This window comes from Cryptomeria japonica, chromosome 7 (genome assembly GCF_030272615.1).
Source record: "Cryptomeria japonica chromosome 7, Sugi_1.0, whole genome shotgun sequence".
Classification (NCBI taxonomy): domain Eukaryota; kingdom Viridiplantae; phylum Streptophyta; class Pinopsida; order Cupressales; family Cupressaceae; genus Cryptomeria; species Cryptomeria japonica.
Genome location: NC_081411.1, coordinates 296,939,221 through 296,960,353, shown reverse-complemented (window position 1 = coordinate 296,960,353; position 21,133 = coordinate 296,939,221). Strand labels below are relative to the sequence as shown.

The following is a 21,133-nucleotide window of genomic DNA, read 5'->3' as shown; positions in this document are numbered from 1 at the left end:
CTTTGGACGTCCTCAAATCATTAAGTCATCAAAATCTTGCAAGGACAAGGCGAAATTGAATTTGTAGCTCCGGTCCTTCACTGAGGGACAGGAGCAATCTTTCCCCTGGAGGCATTTCTGTGCTCATGAAAATCTTCAATTTATATTCAATGGAAAGATCTCGTCGTTCTCCATTATTTCAAACGTAAAATTTGTCTGGACTCTGCAGGGACGATGAGATATTTGAAATTGAGCTCCCGTCCTTCACTGAGGGACAGGAGCGATTTTGCTCCTACAGGCCAAAATAACAAGATTTTTCACATTTTAACACTTCACGAGGCGAAAACAAATCAATTCCAATGCCCAGGATCAAAATTCAAAAAAGTCAAAATTTGGTCAAAAATATTCAATTGGACAAAAATTCACATTTCATCTTCAACACTTAGACAAATTTAAGCTCTGCATCAACATTCCAATTGAAAATAGACCATTTTGGCGAATTCATTTCATTCAAAATTTGCATTCTAGAAAAGGAAAATCAAAAAGCTCCCAAAACCGACTGGATTTTGGTCCGAAAAGACGGTAATTAAAACCCTAAGGCTTGACCCTAAATCCAGACAACTAACAAACTAACAAAACCCTAGAAAAAGCAAAGCGAAAATGAGCAAAACGAGCAAAAAACATGGGTCCCCATTTGCAATGGGGCGATGTGTGAAAACGTCACAACAGGTAGTTGATAAGCTTGTAGCTCGGTTAAGCTACTCTTGGACTGATGAGAGATGAGGAAGGAATAATGTTTGAAGGGTCATTATATCCATCCTAATTTTATGCTCTTCATTCCTCAGTTCTAACTGTTGAGCCATGAGCTGTTGTAGCTTTTTGAAAAAGGTCTGAATTGAATTAGGCTCAGTGGTCAACTTGGAGGAGAGATCGATGATCTCTTTCTCAATTGCATCAGTTTTATTTTTGATGTCTTTAATAAATAAAGAAAATGTACACAATTTCTGGAATAAATAAAGAATGTGCTTGAGTTGAGGGGTCAACTCAGCAATGAATTTGACAAGTTTTACCTTGCCAACAGCAATTGATTTTTGGACTTCCTCTATCATTTTTGCTGTGAGCTCTTTATCCTTGAGCTTGCTTAGGTATTCGGATGCATCAACTCCAGATGTTTCAATCTGATTAAGGAGTTCATCCAACTGAATATGGATGGCTGCATCGGTTGACACTGTTGCTGATGGTAGCATTTCTGTGAGCAGTGTTCTAACCTTTTGAAGTACTTTGTTCTTTTTCTGTATTGCCAATTGTTTTTCCTGTTCGGCCTTTGCTTTGCATAGTTCACCGAATTCAGTGAGTGCTTGCCCTTTTAATTTGGAGATGTCGACATTGGGCAACATGATCGGTTTAGATAAGTCAAATTTAAAACCATGCTTTCTCACCTTTTTCTCTTTTCCTTTTGTTTGGGGCACTAAGACAAGTGCTTGTCAGGCTTGCTGTCCCTCGGTAGGTTGCTCGATAGGTGCAACACTTTGCACTGTTCCTGTAGCAGTTGCAGTGTCTTTGGATGGCTCGGTGCTAGGGGTCTCTGTTGTAATATTTGCTGTGCTTGTCTGTCCCTGAGACGATTGATCTTTTGTTGTGTCTGCTGCAGCTTCAGACTTGTTACCTTCGGTAACTTGTTCGGTGTCCTTGGGGGCTTCGGTTGGTACTATTGGCTTCATTGGCCGATAAGGCTGAACTTGTTCTAAGACCGATTCACTAGACACAAGTTTTGCATAAGTGGTGCCTTCAATCATTTCTTGCTCCGGTGCGGCTTCATCCATTACATCTTCATCAATTTGTATTGTGTCAACCGGGTCTGGACCTTGCACGGTGACATCTGGATCTTGCTCGGTGACATCAACAATTTCAATTTGAGATTGTTCATCGACATCCTTTTGTTTGAAGATCTCTTGCCACTTGGGCTTAGTCTCATTCTCCACGTCAATATATAGCCCATTCATCAATTTTAAGGCTCTCTGTTTCACAAGAAATTTTGAATTGTATGTGGACAAATGCTCGTTGATTTCAGCTACGGACATGTTAGGAAATAAGTGGACAAGACTTCTTTCTCTTATTTGTCTCTCTGAATCCATTGCATATTTCCATCTGTTATCAATATGTGAGTAGAGTTCACTTGGAAGTGACTTTGCTAGTTCCAATGGTGCTAACCGAAACTTTAGAAGTGCACATATGACAGCTTCTTCAATCTGTCATTTCTCATCATTGTTCCTAGACTCATACTTAACATATCTGAATCCTGCAAATCGACCGTATTCCTTGAGATTGGCACAAAAGTTTTCAACACTGTGAATGTTTGCCTTCTTGCTCTTCACAATCTGGAATTTGTTAGCATCATCAGACTCTGTATCACTCGACTCTTTTGCCAAAATGAGTCTCCGAGTAGATTTCTTGTAAGTCTTTGTTACCTTAGGAGCGGCAACAGTCTTTTGTTTCTTGCTCGGTGATGCAGTTGATGCTCTGGTGTTTGGTCTCTTTGTTGGTGGAGTCGGTAGGGCCTTTGTAATGTCCCGTTTCTTTCTTTTTAGAACTTTTCCCTTTGGCAACTCTGTGCTCAATGTTATTGCAGCCTCTTGTGCTTTTGATTCTTCCTTGGTAATGGCAAGATTGCCTTTGACAGGTGTAGATGAAGATTCTTCTTCGAATTTCTCAGACAAAGCTTTTATCATCTTTGTTGCTTTCCTTGTAGCCTTAGGAACTACAATGCTCATTTTACTTTCTCCTTTACCTCTTCATAGGTTCCATACCTTAGTTCAGTTGCATGCCTTGGCAATGATAGGTAGGCATCAATTTGTTGCTGTGTGATGTCATAATCAATTTCATAACCCATTGGTTGCAACGACTGAATCCTTGGTTCAACAGCATTTACATAGCAGTAATCAGTGTCGACTTCAAAACAAATATTGTCCTTGTATTTTTCAACCAGTTGTGGTGGGATCCTGTACCTGTTGTGCATTTTCTCTTGGAATTCACTAAAGTAATCATCCATGACATCATTAAAGTTATCTCCTAACTTCTTGATGTAATCATTGATCTGATGGGTGATAGGTCGGTGTAGCTTCCCATACTATTTTACCGACTGAGGGAAAGAACTTTTCAAAATAGAAAAACATACAGACAAGTAGTGAACCGAACTTGAGTGTGTTTGTCGAGTTGTTCTTCTTCGGCTTCCTTATGGTGTTCAGGTTCTCAAATAAGTTCTTTAGTAGTACTTCACACAAGTCTACTTTCATTCCCTTCTTTACTATTTTGTAGGCCAGGTCCACTGCAGCACATGGTACAATGTTTCCCCTTGCAGATTGGAAGAAACAGTAACCAATGACTTTGATTGCAAATTTCAGTTCAGCATCAGTGACATTATTCAATTTCAGTCCTCGGTAATCAGATTCTACTCCGGTTAGACTGATTAGCTCCTTTTGTGATATCATTTTCTATGCACGAGCATGATCGTAGATGGGATATCCGGTGATCAGGTGAATGACTTCCTTCGTGATCTTGAACGGTTGCTCTTGTAGCCACATGAAATCGTCATGTACTCTGCTTAGTACAAACTTAACCCATTGGGGTTTGAACACACGAGGATAGACTAGGGCTTCAGTTAATCCCTTGATTCTGATATGTTCAAATTTACTATCCAGTTTGCCGTTAGTGCACAGTTCATCATATGTGTTACTAATCTCTACATGACCGAGTTCCTCAACACGACACTTGGTAAAGAATCTGACATCTTCTACCAATAAGACTTGACCCGGGATGAGTGAAAATGCCGTTTTATCATCCGGTTCTGAGGCGACTTTAGGAGTTAGGGAATACTTCAGAGATGGCTTCTCCACATTTTGGACAACTACAGGGTCTTGGATCTTGGGCGCCATGGTAGATCTCGAGTAAAAATTCGACAGGTTATCCTTAGGGTTTACAAGTAGCTTACTCTTCACACTCGGTAGACACTAGCAATTTGACTAGATTAGAAACCAGCTAAACAGTGTGAATAGATTGATGTAAATACCTTGAAAATTCGCTCTGAATGAAATTTGGTCGCTATGATTCGCTCTGCTCTGCTTCTTGAAAACTTGGGTGAATGAAAATGACTGCAAAAATACTTTTAAGTACTCAAAAATACCTTATCGGGCTTCGTGCAAGTTAGGTCATGGTATTAAATGCACTCGGTTCACCTTTTACCGATTTACTTCATTTTCTGTTTTCACCAAGTATTCAACTTTGCTTTGATAGCCGACTTGACAGGTTTCCTGTATACACCGACTTGACAGGTTTCCTGTATAGTATACTAATTGACTAATTGTATCTTAACTATGCAGATTTTGAATTCTTGTTCGTAATAAAATAGGAGCTGTTATGATTTATCTTTTAAAGAATGTAGTCCCTTCATACCTTTTCTTGGCTAATTTGAAATAGGTGCACCTAACTCGGTAGGTAAGGTGCTTTCTTCATCAGACATAATTTCTTTCTTTTTCCAAATCATCTTGAATTTTTCTTTTATCTCCTCAGTGTGTCTTCTCGGTTGATCTCTGCAATATCCAGCTAAATGTCCAGTTTTGTGACAATGAAAACATGCCATACCGGGATTTCTCCATGATCTCCGGTTGTTCATTCCAAACCTTATAAAACAGTTGGCACTTATATGTCCATATCTTCCACAACATTCGCACCATATCCTCGTATTGTAATCCCATGGTATTGCTGCATATTGTCGATGAGAATCTGTGTAAATTCGGTAACCTCCAGTGTTTGCTCGGTGTGGATACTTCATGTTGTTCTTTTGCTTAAACCAACATCTCTCGCTACTATGTCCATATCTATTGTAGTTTTTACAAAACCCTTTGAATTTTGCCTTCTGATGGTTGTTAACAGACTTTGTTCTACATTGATTAGGTATGTGACCATATTTATTGCAATTATAACAATGTCCATTGGACTTAGAGATATTCGGTTGCTTACCTTTTCTGATCTGGCATATTTTGGCAGTATGACCTTGATTTCCACAGTAGTAGCAAATAGGCTTTTTCCTTTTGATGTTATTTCTTTTTTCAGCTTGTTTTGATGATTCTCCTTTCTCGGTAGTATTATTTCCTTTATAACTGAGTCCTCCATCTTTGTAGAGTCTTCTTGTATTCAGTTGCTCATCCAACATCTTTGATGCTTCATAACTCTTCTCCAATGATTCTTTGGATTTCTTTTCTGTTTCAAGTTCACCAGTCAACCTTGATACTTCAAGTTTCAAAGATTGATTTTCATCATTCTTCAGAATTGCTTCATGATGTGCATAACCTAGTTGATCTGTCATATTTTGTTGAATACCAGTTAACCTTATGATTTCATCATCCTTATCAGATACTAGTGCTTCAAGTTGTTGTTTCTCTCTTTGTAGATCTCTTGCTTTATCCTCAGCTCTCCTTAATGCATCTAGATTTTCAGTCATTTGTGTACTGAAATGTTCATGTTCTCTTTTCATTGCTTTTAGTTGATCAGCCAATGCTTTGTTCTTTTCTTTCAACATTCCAATCATTTCTTCAGTTTCTTCAGATATACTGTTCTCAGATGATGTCTCGATTTGTTCCACTAGCTCTTGAGAATCCTGCAAGTCATCAGATAATCTTCTCCTTACTTTCAGAGATTTTTGCATTTGCCTCTGCATGTCTGCAATCACTTGATTTGCATTATCCAGCTCTTCTTGAAGATGCACAATCCTCCGAGATTGTTTGTAGCCTTCCATTGCTAAGATCTTTCTCTTCAGGTGGTTAAACCCTTTTCCAAGATTCAAGCTCTGATACCAATTGTTAGGCCCAATATAGAAAGCTAATGTACTGAGAGGGGAGGGGTGAATCAGTACTCCAAAACTTTTCTTTTGTAATAACCTTACTGTTATGCATAAACAGAATAGTGCAGTAACATAAAACAAAACTATAATCAATAGATAACATTCATACATGATTCACTCCATAACACATATATTTTGGTCACGCAGAAACTCTTGGTTAGAGAGAAAAATTGCGGTGGGGATGGCACCCACAACTTCACTACTGCAATAATAAAGAATGCTCGGTTAGAGCTACATTTAGCTATTTCTGATAGCTTACCCTGTTAGGAGTATTAAGATCAGTTAGATCTACCTTACTAAAGGATTTATACAACACTATATAAGTGTAGCACCTGGTTAAAGGATTTACAATTTATAGACTTGGTTAGAGTCTTTTACCCTGTTAAAGGTTTCTCTTACAACTTCAAAATATTACAATATAATCATTACAAATATCTGCAACTTTACATCTGAAATGCTAAAGCAGATTCTATGTGCTCTTAATAAGATTACCTAGCTTGTAGCATACCTCGGTAACCCATAATGAAACTCGGTAAACCCTTCTGTTTACTCTGTTCTTCGACTGTTCACTGATAACCTTCTCGGTGACCTCTCTGTGTCTTTGTAATAGTCTTCTTTCATGCATACACACTGCTATCTCATTGCATCTCTTATCACATCATATCGTGTCATATATCTAACCCTAGAATCATGCTGTATATATAGATCTCTTACAGCGGTGATCTGATTTATTGCGTCGATCTTACAAAAAGATTCTTCGATTAAACAAAATATCTCATAGGTTAGATTGATCTTGTAATCATACACAATCTCCTAGTGCAATTTCCAACACAAAAACGGTTAGATGTGCCTCAATCTTGTAACACGTTTTCATGTGCATGTCCAGGTTCAATGTATCTAGTAAGACGTTTTACTTGGTGAATATCAACTCGGAGAGTTAATTATACCACTCGGTAGCCATGAACCTTTACTCGATAAACAGCTCGGTGAATACTGTGTTCTGTGACTGCTTTCTTCAGTAACCGACTAGACTGTCCATACCGACTTCTCTGTGTGTATCGATTGCATGATTCGGTAATACTAACCGACTAGAATATAGTTTGACTTTGGATATGAAACTCATGGCAATTTAATAAGTAGTAACATGTCTTAGAAGGGGTTGTGAGTGAAAGAAGCGAGTGATTTGTCCATGATCAAGAAATTCGCTCCTGACCCTTCCAAAGGGTCCAGGGCGAAATTCTCAATTTCACTTAACTTGCTCATGATAAAGGTCAAAGCATGGATCCCTAGGCTTTGGAGGAAGGAAAGCTATCATATGTTTGCCTTGGGAGGAATTTTGGAGTAAACAAGTGATAGAATTATCCTGAAATGCAAAATTCGCTCCTGACCCTTCCAGAGGGTCCAAGGTGAAATCTTTTGAAACTCCTTTTTTTCGCCTTGTTTGGGCTAGGCAAAGAGCTAATTGTGAGATAATGTTGAAAAGAGGTCTAAATTGGGCAAAATAGCAAATTTCGCTCCTGACCCTTCCAAAGGGTCCAGAGCGAAATTCTTATAGGGTCTGTCCCTGGGAAGGATTTTGAGCGAACTTTATTTTGAAGTCTTCTTGTTGATGATTTAAGGTGGAAAATGCTTTGTTGAAATGAACATGTCATATGTACTTAATCACCTTTTGGTTTATTTTGCAGATGGAGAAAACCAGGGCACGGACGACCTCTTCCAGTCCAGCATCATCAAGGACGACCTCTTCCAGTCCAATATCATCAAGGATGACCACTTCCAGTCCATCATTGTCAAGGACGTTCCACAGGCAAAAGGGAAGACTCAAGGTGTTCAAGGAATTGCCTGCTACCTCCAGAACCTACACTTCACCACACTAAGGAACCACAAGATGACGATGAAAGGCGTTGCCAACATTTCAAGGAAAGGTACACCACCCATCCATCACGTCAAAGACAGAGGAGAATCAAATAAGGTCAGTGCAAGGGTCCGTTGAAGAAGCAGATAGTCTCAGAAGAGTTAATCAAAGTTAGCTTCTCAACCTCATCAAATTGAACATCAACCAAGTTACAAGTGTCAGATAAGGTGGCATCTCAGTCATCATTCCTCCAGTCGGATTGGTCCACCTCAGCATGTCCAGATTCAATGTATCTGACTCATCGAGGATGGCACAAACTTCGAGGCACCTACCCCTGCTTCCTATCGGTCCTCACTCATGGAGTGTAATTTTCTAATTGGCTAAGGAAGTTTGTTGTAATAAACCCTAATTAGGGTTTCTATCTTGTAATCCTAGCCATTGATTCTAAATCAATCATAGCCGTCTATTTGTGAAGGGTTTCTCTATATAAGCCTTGGCTCCTCATTTGTAAAGGTTAATAGTTAGTTAATAGTTAATAGTCGGTGAATAGTTAGAGATAGTCAATAGTCAGTAGTGGTAGTTCAAGAGCAATTAGTTTTTTAGGGTAGAGTAGAAAGAGAAGGCAAAGATTGTTGCCAAGATGTTGTTGTAAAGGACTTGTAAACTTCATTGAAGAAATGATGAATTCTATGGGTCGATTCAACAATTTGCATGGTCTCTATACTTCTCAAATTTGATTTCATGTTATTAGATGAGTGGAAGAAATGTGTATGATCGATGGTGAAATATGTATATCCATACTACTAGCAGTTTGTTGATTGCAAACTTGCCTTGCGTAGTCAACTGGAATCATTCAGCTTAAGCTTAACTTCAATTATCGCTTCTTCATGGATATGCATCAACCTGATGGTGTCCATGCTTGTAGCGGTGATTTGAACATCATAAAGCTTTCCTTAGAAGATCGCACTAACCTTGTGGAGATGGTCCTGGGATGTCAAAGCAAGACTTAGTTAGAATTTCATCAAAGATCATTCATTGCTCTTACATTCTTAGTATTAGAAATAGATCCCGTTTCAACCTTTCTCCTTTTTCCTTTTTTTCAAAATCAACGGCCAGTAAAATCTCACGTTCTAGCAATATCCAAAGCAAATCAGACGTTCAGGCAGTCAAACGTAAGTCCCCTTGTGATTCGAGCAAAATCACATCATACCACGAGAAGCTTATCCACACGTAGAGAACCTACATACAAGAACCTTGGAGTTGCCTCGATTGATCCTTCGGCGAAATCTTCAGCAGTCGGGAAACTTTGTTCAAGAGAGGATAAGGTACCTTTAGGTATTTTATTCTGTGTTCGCATGTGCATAAAAAACACACCAACGGGCCTATGTTCATATCTTATTCCATTCACAGATCCCATGCGGTGGAAGGGATCAAAGTAAGCCCTTGACTGGAAGAGAGAAAATGGGTACCACTGAATTTCCTTGTCTACATTTGTTGCTGGGGCAAGACTCTAAAATTTTCCAACATTGAGAGGAAAAGGAAGTCCTGTCTTTTGCTTGGCCCTCTGAACACTCATAAAAGTCTCATGTTGCCTCAGGACCTCCAGTAACACCATCCTATTAGTAGGATACATCGGTAGTTTGTAGGGGCAACCAGCGAATCCTTGGATTTGTAAATATGTGACTCATGGATATTGGATGTACAAAATACCCAAACTGGCTGATCAAGTCTTTGGATTCTTGTAACACTCTTTGGTGCGTGCCCCCCTGTAGAGTCATTGTAATGTACATGAGAAAGGTGTCATTAACCCGTTTGAAACGGTACTTCTTCGAGTGTAGTTGCGGGTAGCAATCATACACACTGAATTGATTTTCTTTATTCCCTACCATTCCTTTGCAAACTAGGCCTTTGTACCTATAGGTTCTTGCCAATGAGTAAATGATGTACGAACTTGTAAAATGACCTTGTTTTCTCCAAATTCCTTAGTTGCTCACCAAGACAATCACTTATAATTCTCGCCCAATTTATCATCTTGACTGCAGCGGTAACTTCATGGATGAAATATTACATCCAAGGATTGAAAGGTGCACCCTACTGGCTGCCCATGACTCTGTTTAGCAACAAAATGAGATCTCTAAAATCTTTCTTTTAAGTTCCTTTCTTTCTTGCATTTCTGCAGCTTAAGTGTTTCACTTTAAAACCTCGATTTTTTGGGATAATTAATTATGATTTCAAATCCCTAAATTCTTTTTGCTTTTCAACCTAGAAAGGGCTTTGGGCAAAAGACATGAAGAATGATGAATAATGCTATGCTTATGCTGCCAAAATTATTTTTCAAGCTAGTTCATTGTCGTTTGTAATCTCATTGATTAGACTGAGAAATTGGAATGAATAATAATTGTCAAAGCATTGTATTGATGTTGTTTTATTGATCTAGTTGTAACTCGATGCAAAACTAGTTGTTTGGTCTTTGAAATTGTGTGTTGTTCTTTGTTCAGGTTGTCATTCCTTGAAATCTTGTTTGCAGTAGACTACTGGTCTCTATTTTAGCTAGTAGAAAGTTGTTTTGTTTATTTGTGTTTAGATTAGGTGTTTCATCTTTGAAAATCTATAAGATGTTTGCAAGACAGGGCTGTTAGCTGGCTGGTGCTTGAAGCCGTGGCAAAAAGCATAAGCAAGTAGTCATTAATTTAATGCCAAACCCCCATTAATGTTATTGTATAGTGTTGATTTGTATATCTTGTCTATAGTTTGGTGTCTAGGGTTAATCTAGTGCAGATCTAGATTTAGTTTAGATCTCAGGGAGCTTTCCCTCCACATTTGAGTATAATCTTCAAACATTGTTCCATTTTATGTTCTTGCAAAGACAAATTAAAACACCAATAATGGTTCAAGTATGAGTAACCCATGGCTTGCAAGAATTAAACACCGTAGCATACTTAAAGTATCAAGCACTAGTACCGACTACTTTGCAAAAGCTTGGGCCTTGAGAATGGGGGTCTTCCTAGCTAGATGTCACATTCATTTTCTTCACATTAAAGGAGACTCTAGTATCACCAATATAGCTGGTCCAAAGGCTAAAGAAACTTGGTGATAGTTTAACATATATCCTTTTAATCTCTTTTCTTGACTTTTGCAAATTATATTTGCATCCATGGTGGATATCTTTTCCAACTTAATAGAAATATAGATGGATTATGTTTGACACAGTGCTAACTCACTTGCTGATGCCTTGAAAGATCCCTGATGGATCTCCTTGCTGATCCGCTGTAATTTTTAAAATAATAAACTATATTTGTCCTGTGATTTTGCTGATGGTCTTACAGAATAGAGAGAAGTTGCAGAATGTTTGGTTTCTTTTTGTATTTTTTTGAATATATAAGCAAGTAATGAATAAAGAACAGCAAATAAGGAAGGAAGCTGAAACAAGTAAGAACATTCAATTAAATCAGAATTGATACAAATCGTACCAGGCAGATTTCTGATTTATAATATCCAGATTATTCCCTACGCACTGGGGATGTGCTTACATCCAATAAGGCGCCAATTGAAGGGTAGATGATGAACACAAACCAAGAACACCAGCTATGGCTGAATGAAAGTCTTCACCACTTCTAGTGTAAAGTGTACCTGCTGTAATGGTGGCATCAAGCTGAAACAATCACGCCCTAGCTGGGAAATTCAACCACCCTGCTGAAACCCTCACCAAGCAATCTGAATCTCCACAAGGAATAGCGCATACACTCTGACCAATAATGCCAATGCCAAAAGAATCCACTGCCAATCAATAGTTGAGGGCTATGTCCCAGCCAGTACCAATCATGGGGTTTGCGTCCCAGATTGAAGAATTGCTCTACCAAGCAATATCGCACCAAACAAGTTTTCAATATGTAAAAGATAATGAGAAATTAGGTTTCCTTCTCCTTATATCTTTTTCCTTCCAAATCGAACCCTAAAGATATATGAAAAGTGCGCTTTAATATAAAGTCATATTTCCCAATATTGGGCGCCCAAGTATAGAAAAAAACACCACTTTTTCAATATAAAATAACTCCAAGCGCCAAAAGGACCCTGGCAAGTGAAAATCATTTAGAAAAGTTCAAGACCTTTCCAACGAGCTATAACACATGGGTATACAAATCTAGATGAAGCCAAAAACTCCTTATTACTCCGAAATGGTTATAGACATAGCCTTATTTAAAATATTAAAACGCTAACTTAGGAAATTTTTAAATATATTAAAAATATAACCCAAATAGCTACAGAAAGCTCGAAACACATCAAAAGCCTGAAACTGAACCTGTCACCTGTCTGTGACTGATGTCGGAAATCATGGATCAACTAGCAGTCTCATCCCTAAAATCTAGGGATGCTCCTAGAAACTAGGAAACACACCCAAATCTCCTGAAACTGAAACCATCTGAAAGGTCATGAATAACCTCACGACTGACAACTGTCCCGACCTCCTAAAATTTAGGGATATCCCCTAAACTCTAGGAATTGCTTCAAACTGGCTCCAAACTACCTGTAAAGCCAAAATCCAGTCACTATATGCACTGAATGAGTCCCAATCAACCTCTGCTAGCCTACGAGACTCCAATGATAGGCCAACTCCTCCGTCTCTGATGTCCACTCTAGAAAGGGGACATGACATGCCTTGGCCGAAAAAGTCACTCCATCTAGTGTTCCCTCTAAACCATCCCTATTTACAAATGCAATTTACTTGTTACTACGGCCAAGATATCCTCGTTCAATTTCTCGCATACAAGTATCACCTGCATGTATTCTACAATCAAATTACTTTTAACTATTCATAACATTAATCATTTGTCTTCACTCATATGACCTTCAATAATCTTTGTATTGGATTTTCAAGTCCGCATTGGCACACTAATCCCCACAGCCCTCGTCACATGTATCTGTATCAGCCTAGATGATTCTTATTTTTAGTATCACATTCTCATTTATCCCCTTACAATTTCTTATCCATTACTTATCTTTGTTTTAGGAGCACCTGTCTTCCTCTTTCTTATTAATTCCTATCATTTTTGGAAGCACTCCCATGATAATTCCTTATTTATATTTGTAAATTGTATCTATTCTCATACCATGATATCAATATGTACTACCTGAGTTTTAAAGGCTCTCATGCGCAACAATCACATTCTTGTCTTCTTGTTACAACACACAGCAACATTCTAAGTTTTAACAGTGTGACGAAAGATCTCACGTCCCATCCACACACACAACTAGTTTACCATTAATTGACAGTATATCTTCAACTCATACATTTAGAGCTCAGAGCCTTCGCATGTTGCTTCGTCATCATTATTTTCTTTTAGTTAAATGTAGGTTTTTCATGATGGCAGAAGATTCATCAGAGACAAGAGTTTAGACAGATAAATGAAAAGATGATCTTCAGTCAGCAGAAAATTGTATGTGGGGGAAACATCCTCTCATGTCCCTGTGGAACTTCATTCTTATCCTCTCTGCTACAAGCAAAGGGCTAGTTTATCAACCTTCACATATAAGAATGGTCAGGCCTTAAGTAGCCATCACTACACAACAATACTATTATTCTCTTCTCTACCACACAGTGAGTACACAGTTCAAATATGGCTGAACTGACTTAAGCCAAAAACAAGGGACGAGATGTTACCATGCAAAATTTATAATCCCCCCTTTCAAGTGAAGCCTGCAGCTCTACTTGTGGTCATGCAAAAAATGGAGCTAGTAAGAGAAAGCAACAAACGGAGAAACAAGCCAAAATGTTAGCTGTTAAATCTACACTACCAAACCGTGAATTGTAGTACAAAAGAATGATTGGAATTATATATCATACCAAGGAACAAATCTGAATATAGAGAATAATACTTTTTATGCCACAAGTAGGGCTTATTAATATTAGTACAATGTTTGCTAGTACAAGGAGTTCCCACAGAATTAGCAGCCTCAACCTGATCATAAAAATGCCATTTTGGAGGACACATGGTTGTTTGTCAAGACAAACTGTTGTCTAGCTGTTCATAATTAACATGCAATATACACTACCTAAACTAACAATCGATAATCTCCAAAAAGAAGTCAGAGTCCCATCTGACACAACCTATTAACAAAAAGGGGAAGCAATAATCGAGGAGAAGCTGGGGAAGAATTCCCTGGAGGTACGTGACCAGATTTTTACTGCTTCACTGCAGCCTGAAGTGCATATAATTCCTCTGTGTTTCTCAAGATGATGCTTGGCAATAAACTTCCATTCTCTGGAGCTTTTAACCATAGGCATGGCCTCTTGGAACTTGCCCTTGAACTCATCATGCCCATATTTGATTTGTTCAAGCTAAGCCACCCTGGTTTTCATCCTAGTCAATCACTGTTCATTCTCAGAAGATTTTCTAGTCTCAACCGTGTGAACTGAGCCTTCTGAGCAAGCTGCACCTAAGAACTGCTTTAATGGTTTCATGTCGTGCACCATGGATTGTGTCGACTCCCATCAACCCAGGCTGGGGACCGGCTTCTACCAAATAGTGCAAGATCACTAATGTATTGCATACATTGGATTGCATGCCATCTTTGTTCTCTATTAGCTTTTTAATTGAAGCAACTCTTTTCTCTCATATAAGATGAAGGCACTTACAGGATCAGAATCTGTCTTGGCCAAGGACCACAGGAGGACAGGTATGTCATGACAATGCATTCAATTTTGTGCTAGTGCTGAATCTGCAAAAGTGTTCACAGATTTTCAACAATGCCTGCCTTGGCTTTTAGCAGAATCTCCACCTTAGTGAGATCCAATAGCGTATTCATGTCTTACATCTGAAAGTGATCATAGTCAATGCTTATAGTAAAGCAATGAATGCTGTTGCTGAAAAGACCTCTTAGGAGAATAGACATCATTGAATTGAAGTAATATTTTGATTGTTGAAACATTTCTGGGCTAGGTGGTGAAGATGGAGTTCGTTGAAGCTTGAAATTAGGATTGTGTGATGGCAATGTTATCAAGATGCATTTGTCTTTGAATGTGGTTTAGTGATGTGTCTTCTTCTGGCCTAGACCTATTGAACTTGATTACTGACACAGGTTATATCTACATATACCATTACAGTACAAGAAAAGGGGTCATGTATTTATATGTGTGTGGACATTTGATGACAATTGATAAGATCAAGAAAATTGACCAAACATAGTCACATTTGATAATCAAATTTCACACATCTCCAGAATATTATAAACTTGAGGTTATGATTTTATATTCTCTTAAGCGAAGAGGGATATGGTTTTTGGACCAGTTCATTAAGACAAATAGAAAATTAGAACAAACATTTAACTTTGAGATTGAAGTTCATAAAAGATGATGATTGTTTAATGAAGGAGAATGCAACAAGCAACGTGGTGTATATCATGGAAGGTGTTGGTATTATGTCAATGGATAGAAAGAGAGACATTTTTATATTAGGAACTCTTTATTTTAGATGAACTAAGGTTACCATTCGTATTCTTCAACGTACCAATTATAGAGCCTAGTTCAAGTTATTCTTTCCTTGTTCTATATGAATCTTCTTGTTTCAAGTAGTCTTAGGGCTATTCAAATATTCTTTTTCTGAGATGGATCAAACTCTATTAAGAATTCATTGTTCTATATGAACTAAGATTTGCATCAAAATTTATTATTGAATTGAAGTAATGATTAGATCACTGTAATTGTTTGACTTTGTGCTAGGTGGGGAAGTTGGTTGAAGCTCTAAATCAGTGATGCATGCTGGCTGTTGTCAACAGACAACTGTCTTTGATTTTAGTTTAGTGGTGTGTCTTCTTGCAGCCTAGACCTGCTGGTTTTGGTTACCAACGTGGATCTTGTATGTGCATGTACCATTGGAATACAAGCGAAGGAGTCTTGTATTTATATGTTGTATGCAAGAATTTCATGACAATCTGCAACATCAGAGATCGATCAAACATAGTCACATTTGAGAGTCTAATTTCAGGAGCACGCCTCTAGAGTCTAGACTATTCATAAACTTCAGCCAAGTGGCATGTGGGTTCCTGACCAGCTAATTGAGACAAATAAGAAAATTAGGAGGACCCATGTTCAACTTTGAGGTGATAGCTTTATAATAGATGATGTTTGCCTAATGCAGGTAATGCGACAAAGCAATCTGCTACATGCAGCATGCCATGAATATTGGTGGTATTATGCACCATGGATAGGAAGAGATGCCTTATATTTTTTTCATACCTGCTAAGCAGTAATTTATTTAATGATATCCCATTGAATTTTAAGTTTGAGATTTCTTTTATATTTAAATAACTAGTTTTCTTATCAGTTCAAGTAATCAACATAGGTTTTTGTGAAAGCACACCCTTCTATGTTTTTATGAACTAAACTTGCTTGTGAGTTTATACAAAAGAAAATATTTGTTTGATGATGCATTCCTCCAACTTCAAATGTATGCATCTGAATCATCCAGTTTAGATAGTTATTGTTTCTCTTTTGAGAAGGTTTCTTTTTTATATGTGATATTTTGATGACTATATTATTCAATTTTTTAATCTTTAATATCTTTCGAGTGAAGTTGAATTTTGTGAGGAAAATTTTTGTCCATAAAACATTATTAGTTTGTGTTTTCGTCAGTTTATCTTCATAGCTCTGATCAGTACTATGCACATTTTCTATCCCGCCTATTTTTTTATCTTTTCGTTATATAAAATTTAAATGACTGTCTATCTCAAAAATTCATGTAATATAGATACCTGCAAAATTCTATTTAGTATTTACATTGGTATGGTAATAGTAGTTGAAGAAAGCTATAGATGCCTAAGAAGGATCTATCCTGATATTATCTCTTTCCATATCCTTTTCCTTTTCTTACCGTAAACTATTAAATCTCATCCATTTGAACTATGGGAAACAGATATTATAGACTGCTTCTGATCTTACGAGTCTTTAAATTTATGGATTTTCCTGTTTTGAATTAGATTCATTTGACAGTTATCAATTCAGCAATTTATCAACGGAGATGAGAAAAAATATTCTGCTTTTACTGGCAGGTGATCCACGATGTCGACCTTCAGAAGTTACCTGTCAGATTTGCAATGGATGGTGCAGGACTTGCTGGAGCAGATGGGCCTACACATGCTGGAGCATTTGATGTAACATACATGGCATGCCTGCCCAATATGATTGTTATGGCACCTTCTGATGAAAGAGAGTTGTTTAACATGGTGGCTACTGCTGTAGCTGTTAACGACAGGCCCATTTGCATTCGCTATCCTAGAAGTTATGGTGCTGGAGTGTCACTTCCATCCGGATATAAGGGGCAACCTCTGGAGGTACATGGTTATGCCATTTCGCTTTCTATGTTTATGCTGGCCATTGTCTGTAAATGGTAAATCATAAAAAGGATTTGAAACATGACACCTACTAAATTCATTTTACAGATTGGTAATGGTAGAATCGTGGTTGATGGAGCTGAGGTGGCACTTCTAGGATATGGAGCAATGGTGCAAAATTGTTTGAGGGCTTGGAACTTATTAGCTAAGCTTGGGATACATGCCACAGTTGCAGATGCAAGATTTTGCAAACCACTTGATCTTAAGTTGATTAGACAGCTAGCAAGAGAACACCATGTTCTAATTACAGTGGAAGAGGGATCTGTTGGAGGGTTTGGATCTCATGTTGTCCAGTTTATGGCACTTGATGGTCTTCTTGATGGAAAACTGAAGGTACATTCATTAATATATTATTTACCTCATCAAAGCACATTATAAATTTTATCCTGTATTATTTTGCTGATTCACTTCTGATGCAAATGCAATGTCACAGTGGAGACCTATTGTCTTGCCTGACCATTATATTGAGCATGGGTCTACAAGGGAACAATTATCACATGCTGGTTTGACAGGGACTCACATTGCTGCAACGGCATTGACTCTTCTTGGTCGGACAAGGGATGCCCTTGAGATCATGTGCTAAGAGTACGCCCCTGATGCAACAATTGATGAATAAGTAACTTGTAATCTTTATCAATATTCGTTGAGCATATGGAGGATGGGTTGCAACTTTCAATCATCACCAATTATGAAGGTGCTGTAAGTGTTGCCTGTTTGTGCTTTTGACCCATTTCATGTGTCCATTCTTTTAGCTCATGCATGCATGAGTTCCAAGTGACTTGATGGTAAAGTACGTTCTCTGTTGCTTCGAGTTGCTGATAGCAGTTTATCAGGCTCTGTTGCCAGATGCAAAAGCAACCATCTTACATTTTATATGTTACGATAGCTGCAGAGGAATATCCATGTAATCAACATGCAGAATTTTTATATGTAAAAGTGCCCTTTATGATCTTTGCGATGATTCTGCAAATTAGATTTCATAATACAAATATAACTCCTAAAACTGTATTGGGTAGAGTCCAAGTTGAAATCAGGAAACTGATAACCAAACGACCTGTTGAACCAAATTATAAATTACATTTTGGAGCAGAGTTGCCGGATGCTTCCGCTCCTCTGGTTGGATATATGCATCTGTTCAGCAGATACCGGACAAGGATACACTACTCCTGGATATTGTATCCGAATGTATTCATATATGATCCTGTATTTTGGGCGGTATCTGATTTTTCTGGATACGACTGAACACTGTTTGGTGCCATTTTTAGTTAAAGGTGTATGAGAAGACATTCAAAATTCACCAAAGAAAAAAGAACGAAAGTTCATAGACATGTACGCACAAACATACATACAAACATCCATATGCATGCATGCACCCACTTAAACACAATATTCAATAGTGTGTTGATGTGTGTTTTGTGACACTTACCAAAATAGAATAAACTACAAGTATCCTATGCTCTCTTCAACAAGGAAACCTCAAATGCTAAATTATGTGATCAAATAAGGCAACCTTATGGTTTACAATGCAAACAATTCGATATTATGATGGATAGGCTCAATAAATGATGTGATTTGCTGCAGATCACCAAGGGACTTACATTTTGCTGTAACTTGGAATACTAAACTAACTTGGACTTCAAATAAAAAGACAAAAGGGATAAGGTTGAGAAATCTAAGTTAAACCTAAGGACAATGATGATAATGGATAATGCATAGATAGACGGATTTTATAAATCAAGCTTTGCTTCGCCAAGAGGAAACAATTACACAAAACTAATGCAATTGCCAAAGGTAACAAATGATTTTCATATTGTAAACTTTTATCCAAATACTCAAATATTGGTGCAATCCAAATGAACATTCACAATTGAACTAGTTCTAAATTAGGTTCAAACTAACCATACACTGCAATTTGCAGTCAACAAACTACAAATGGTATGAATTGGAATTCCATTGAATATTATCACATTTCTCCATTACAAGCAATGAACTTCAACTAAAATTTGAGAAGTAGAAACCATGCAAAATGTTGAAACACCATATCTTCAATGAAAATCATGTATCAATTTCAACAGTCTTGGCAACAATATCTGATCTCTTGCTATTTCTAATTATTATTCTCCTATTAACCTTTACAAATGATAAGGCTAAGCCTTATATCAAGTTCTAAATTACAAATGAAGGGCCCAAATTGATTCTTAATCAATAGCTAAGATAACTCTATGAAACCCTAAAGCGGGGTAGTTACAACTACCACCTCATTGACCAATGAGAAAATTACAATATTTTGAATGTATGTCATTTTGAAAAAAAAGACCAATGAGAAAATTGGGTTGTTGCATCAAATTTAATGTCTTCCACTTATTGATGAGTTAGGTTCAATGAATTTGGACAAACTGACCTTGAATTATTTGATTGGTTGGTGATGAATGGGTGCCACCTCAACATGTATATCTTGTAAATTCTCATCTTTCATCACAAAGAAGTCTTTGCCTATCTAGCAATACCTCTTGCTACTCAACATTATCAAGCCTTTGACTGATTGTGATGGTTCATATTCCCAGATTGCATCATCTTTAAAATGTCCATCTTCATCTCCATTGGATGAGTTTCTAACTTTGATTAACTCTTTTGAAACTATCTTGCCCTTAGGCTTCATTGTGCATTTCATCTTCACCTCCACAGTAATCCTTCATGATGTCTTGGGTATCATCTTCATTTTCTTGTAGGGTTCTTCTTTATTAACACTTAGGTTCTTCCTCTTCCACATTTCATCCTCATCATTTGCTGTCTTCTTCTTGATATGTCGGATGTACCTTGGTCCCCTTTGAATGCCATATTGTCTTGATCTTCCCGTCATAGTTGATCAATCCTCCATATTGTAACAATCTTCATGTTGTAAAGTCCTTCATGTTGCAATGCCTTGCACTTATGCATCTTGATGTTGTCTTTCATTGATCTTGTAGAGTCCACCTTGATCTTGGAAATCCAAGGTCATTGTAGAATCTTTCTTGTTGTAGTATATTCCATGTTCTTCTCCTTCGCATTGTTGAGTTCCTTCCTTTGATCTTGAATTTCCAATTTGGAAATCCAAGGTCACTGTAGAATTCTCCTTGTAGAGTTATTTCTTGAAACACCTCCTTGCATGACTTGATATTCTTGAATGTCTTGATGAAGTGTAAATCTTGATATTGTAAATCCTCCTTTGTTCCATTGGATTCCACCTTCAAGTGTGGAAGTTCTTCCATTCGCTTCCTTTGAACTTGAACACTTTGAGCGAATCCTCTTCATCTTCTACATATCCATCATTCGCCATCATCCCATCATCAGTCCTAAAAAAGAAAGAACACACACTTTGAATCAAACTACAATGCAAGTCGACTTATATACGACAATGAAAGTTTTAACTTTACATTGTTGATTTACATTGAAGAACACCAAAAGATATTCATGATAATCTTTGTTCAACAATGTTTCACAAAATTCACCTCATAAACCCTCCTAAAACCCTTCCATTCATCATTTACCAATAAATTGAACCTTAACACCTTCCGATTTCTCTTATAATAGGCTGGAAATGGCATTTTCAAGTTGACACCCCCTTTGGAATCTTGTTTCAAATATGAAATTATGTTCTAAGTTTGGAAATTTCCTTGTTTGGTAAGGAAATCACTCAAATCTGGGTGGAAAATGACTCTAAATTACATCTTCTAAGCATTAATGTCGACCCTTGTTGCCTTGACTCTTAATCAAACTCTTTCCTTCCCTTGTTCACTTGGACTAGAGTCTAATTTGTTTTACAGCTACCTATAGAATTCACCTTCTATTTTTGCTCTATTACTCAGTTCACTTAGATTGGAATTTGATTTATGAAGGAAAATGATCCCTCGATCCTATATTTACCAATGCTAATCTCTTTCTTACTTTAATTCACTTCATTTCTTCCTTTTCTCCACTGTGAATTGCTTGTGAACTAATTGTGAATGAAACTAATTTGTATTACAAAGTGATTACCT

The 21,133-nt window shown here is 37.5% G+C and overlaps 1 protein-coding gene across 2 annotated transcripts in view; it reads left to right on the top strand.

Annotated features, from left to right (window-relative positions):
- Positions 1-18,363, top strand: part of LOC131048592 (probable 1-deoxy-D-xylulose-5-phosphate synthase, chloroplastic) — a 71,089-nt gene extending 52,726 nt beyond the window's left edge. For both annotated transcript variants that reach the window (XM_057982597.2, XM_057982596.2), the window contains exons 8-10: positions 16,776-17,057; positions 17,166-17,450; positions 17,551-18,363. In XM_057982597.2, coding sequence (XP_057838580.2) covers positions 16,776-17,057; positions 17,166-17,450; positions 17,551-17,700 — 717 coding nt within the window. In that variant the 3' untranslated portion in view covers positions 17,701-18,363. The remainder of the gene's footprint in view (positions 1-16,775; positions 17,058-17,165; positions 17,451-17,550) is intronic.
- Positions 18,364-21,133: the final 2,770 nt, after the last annotated feature.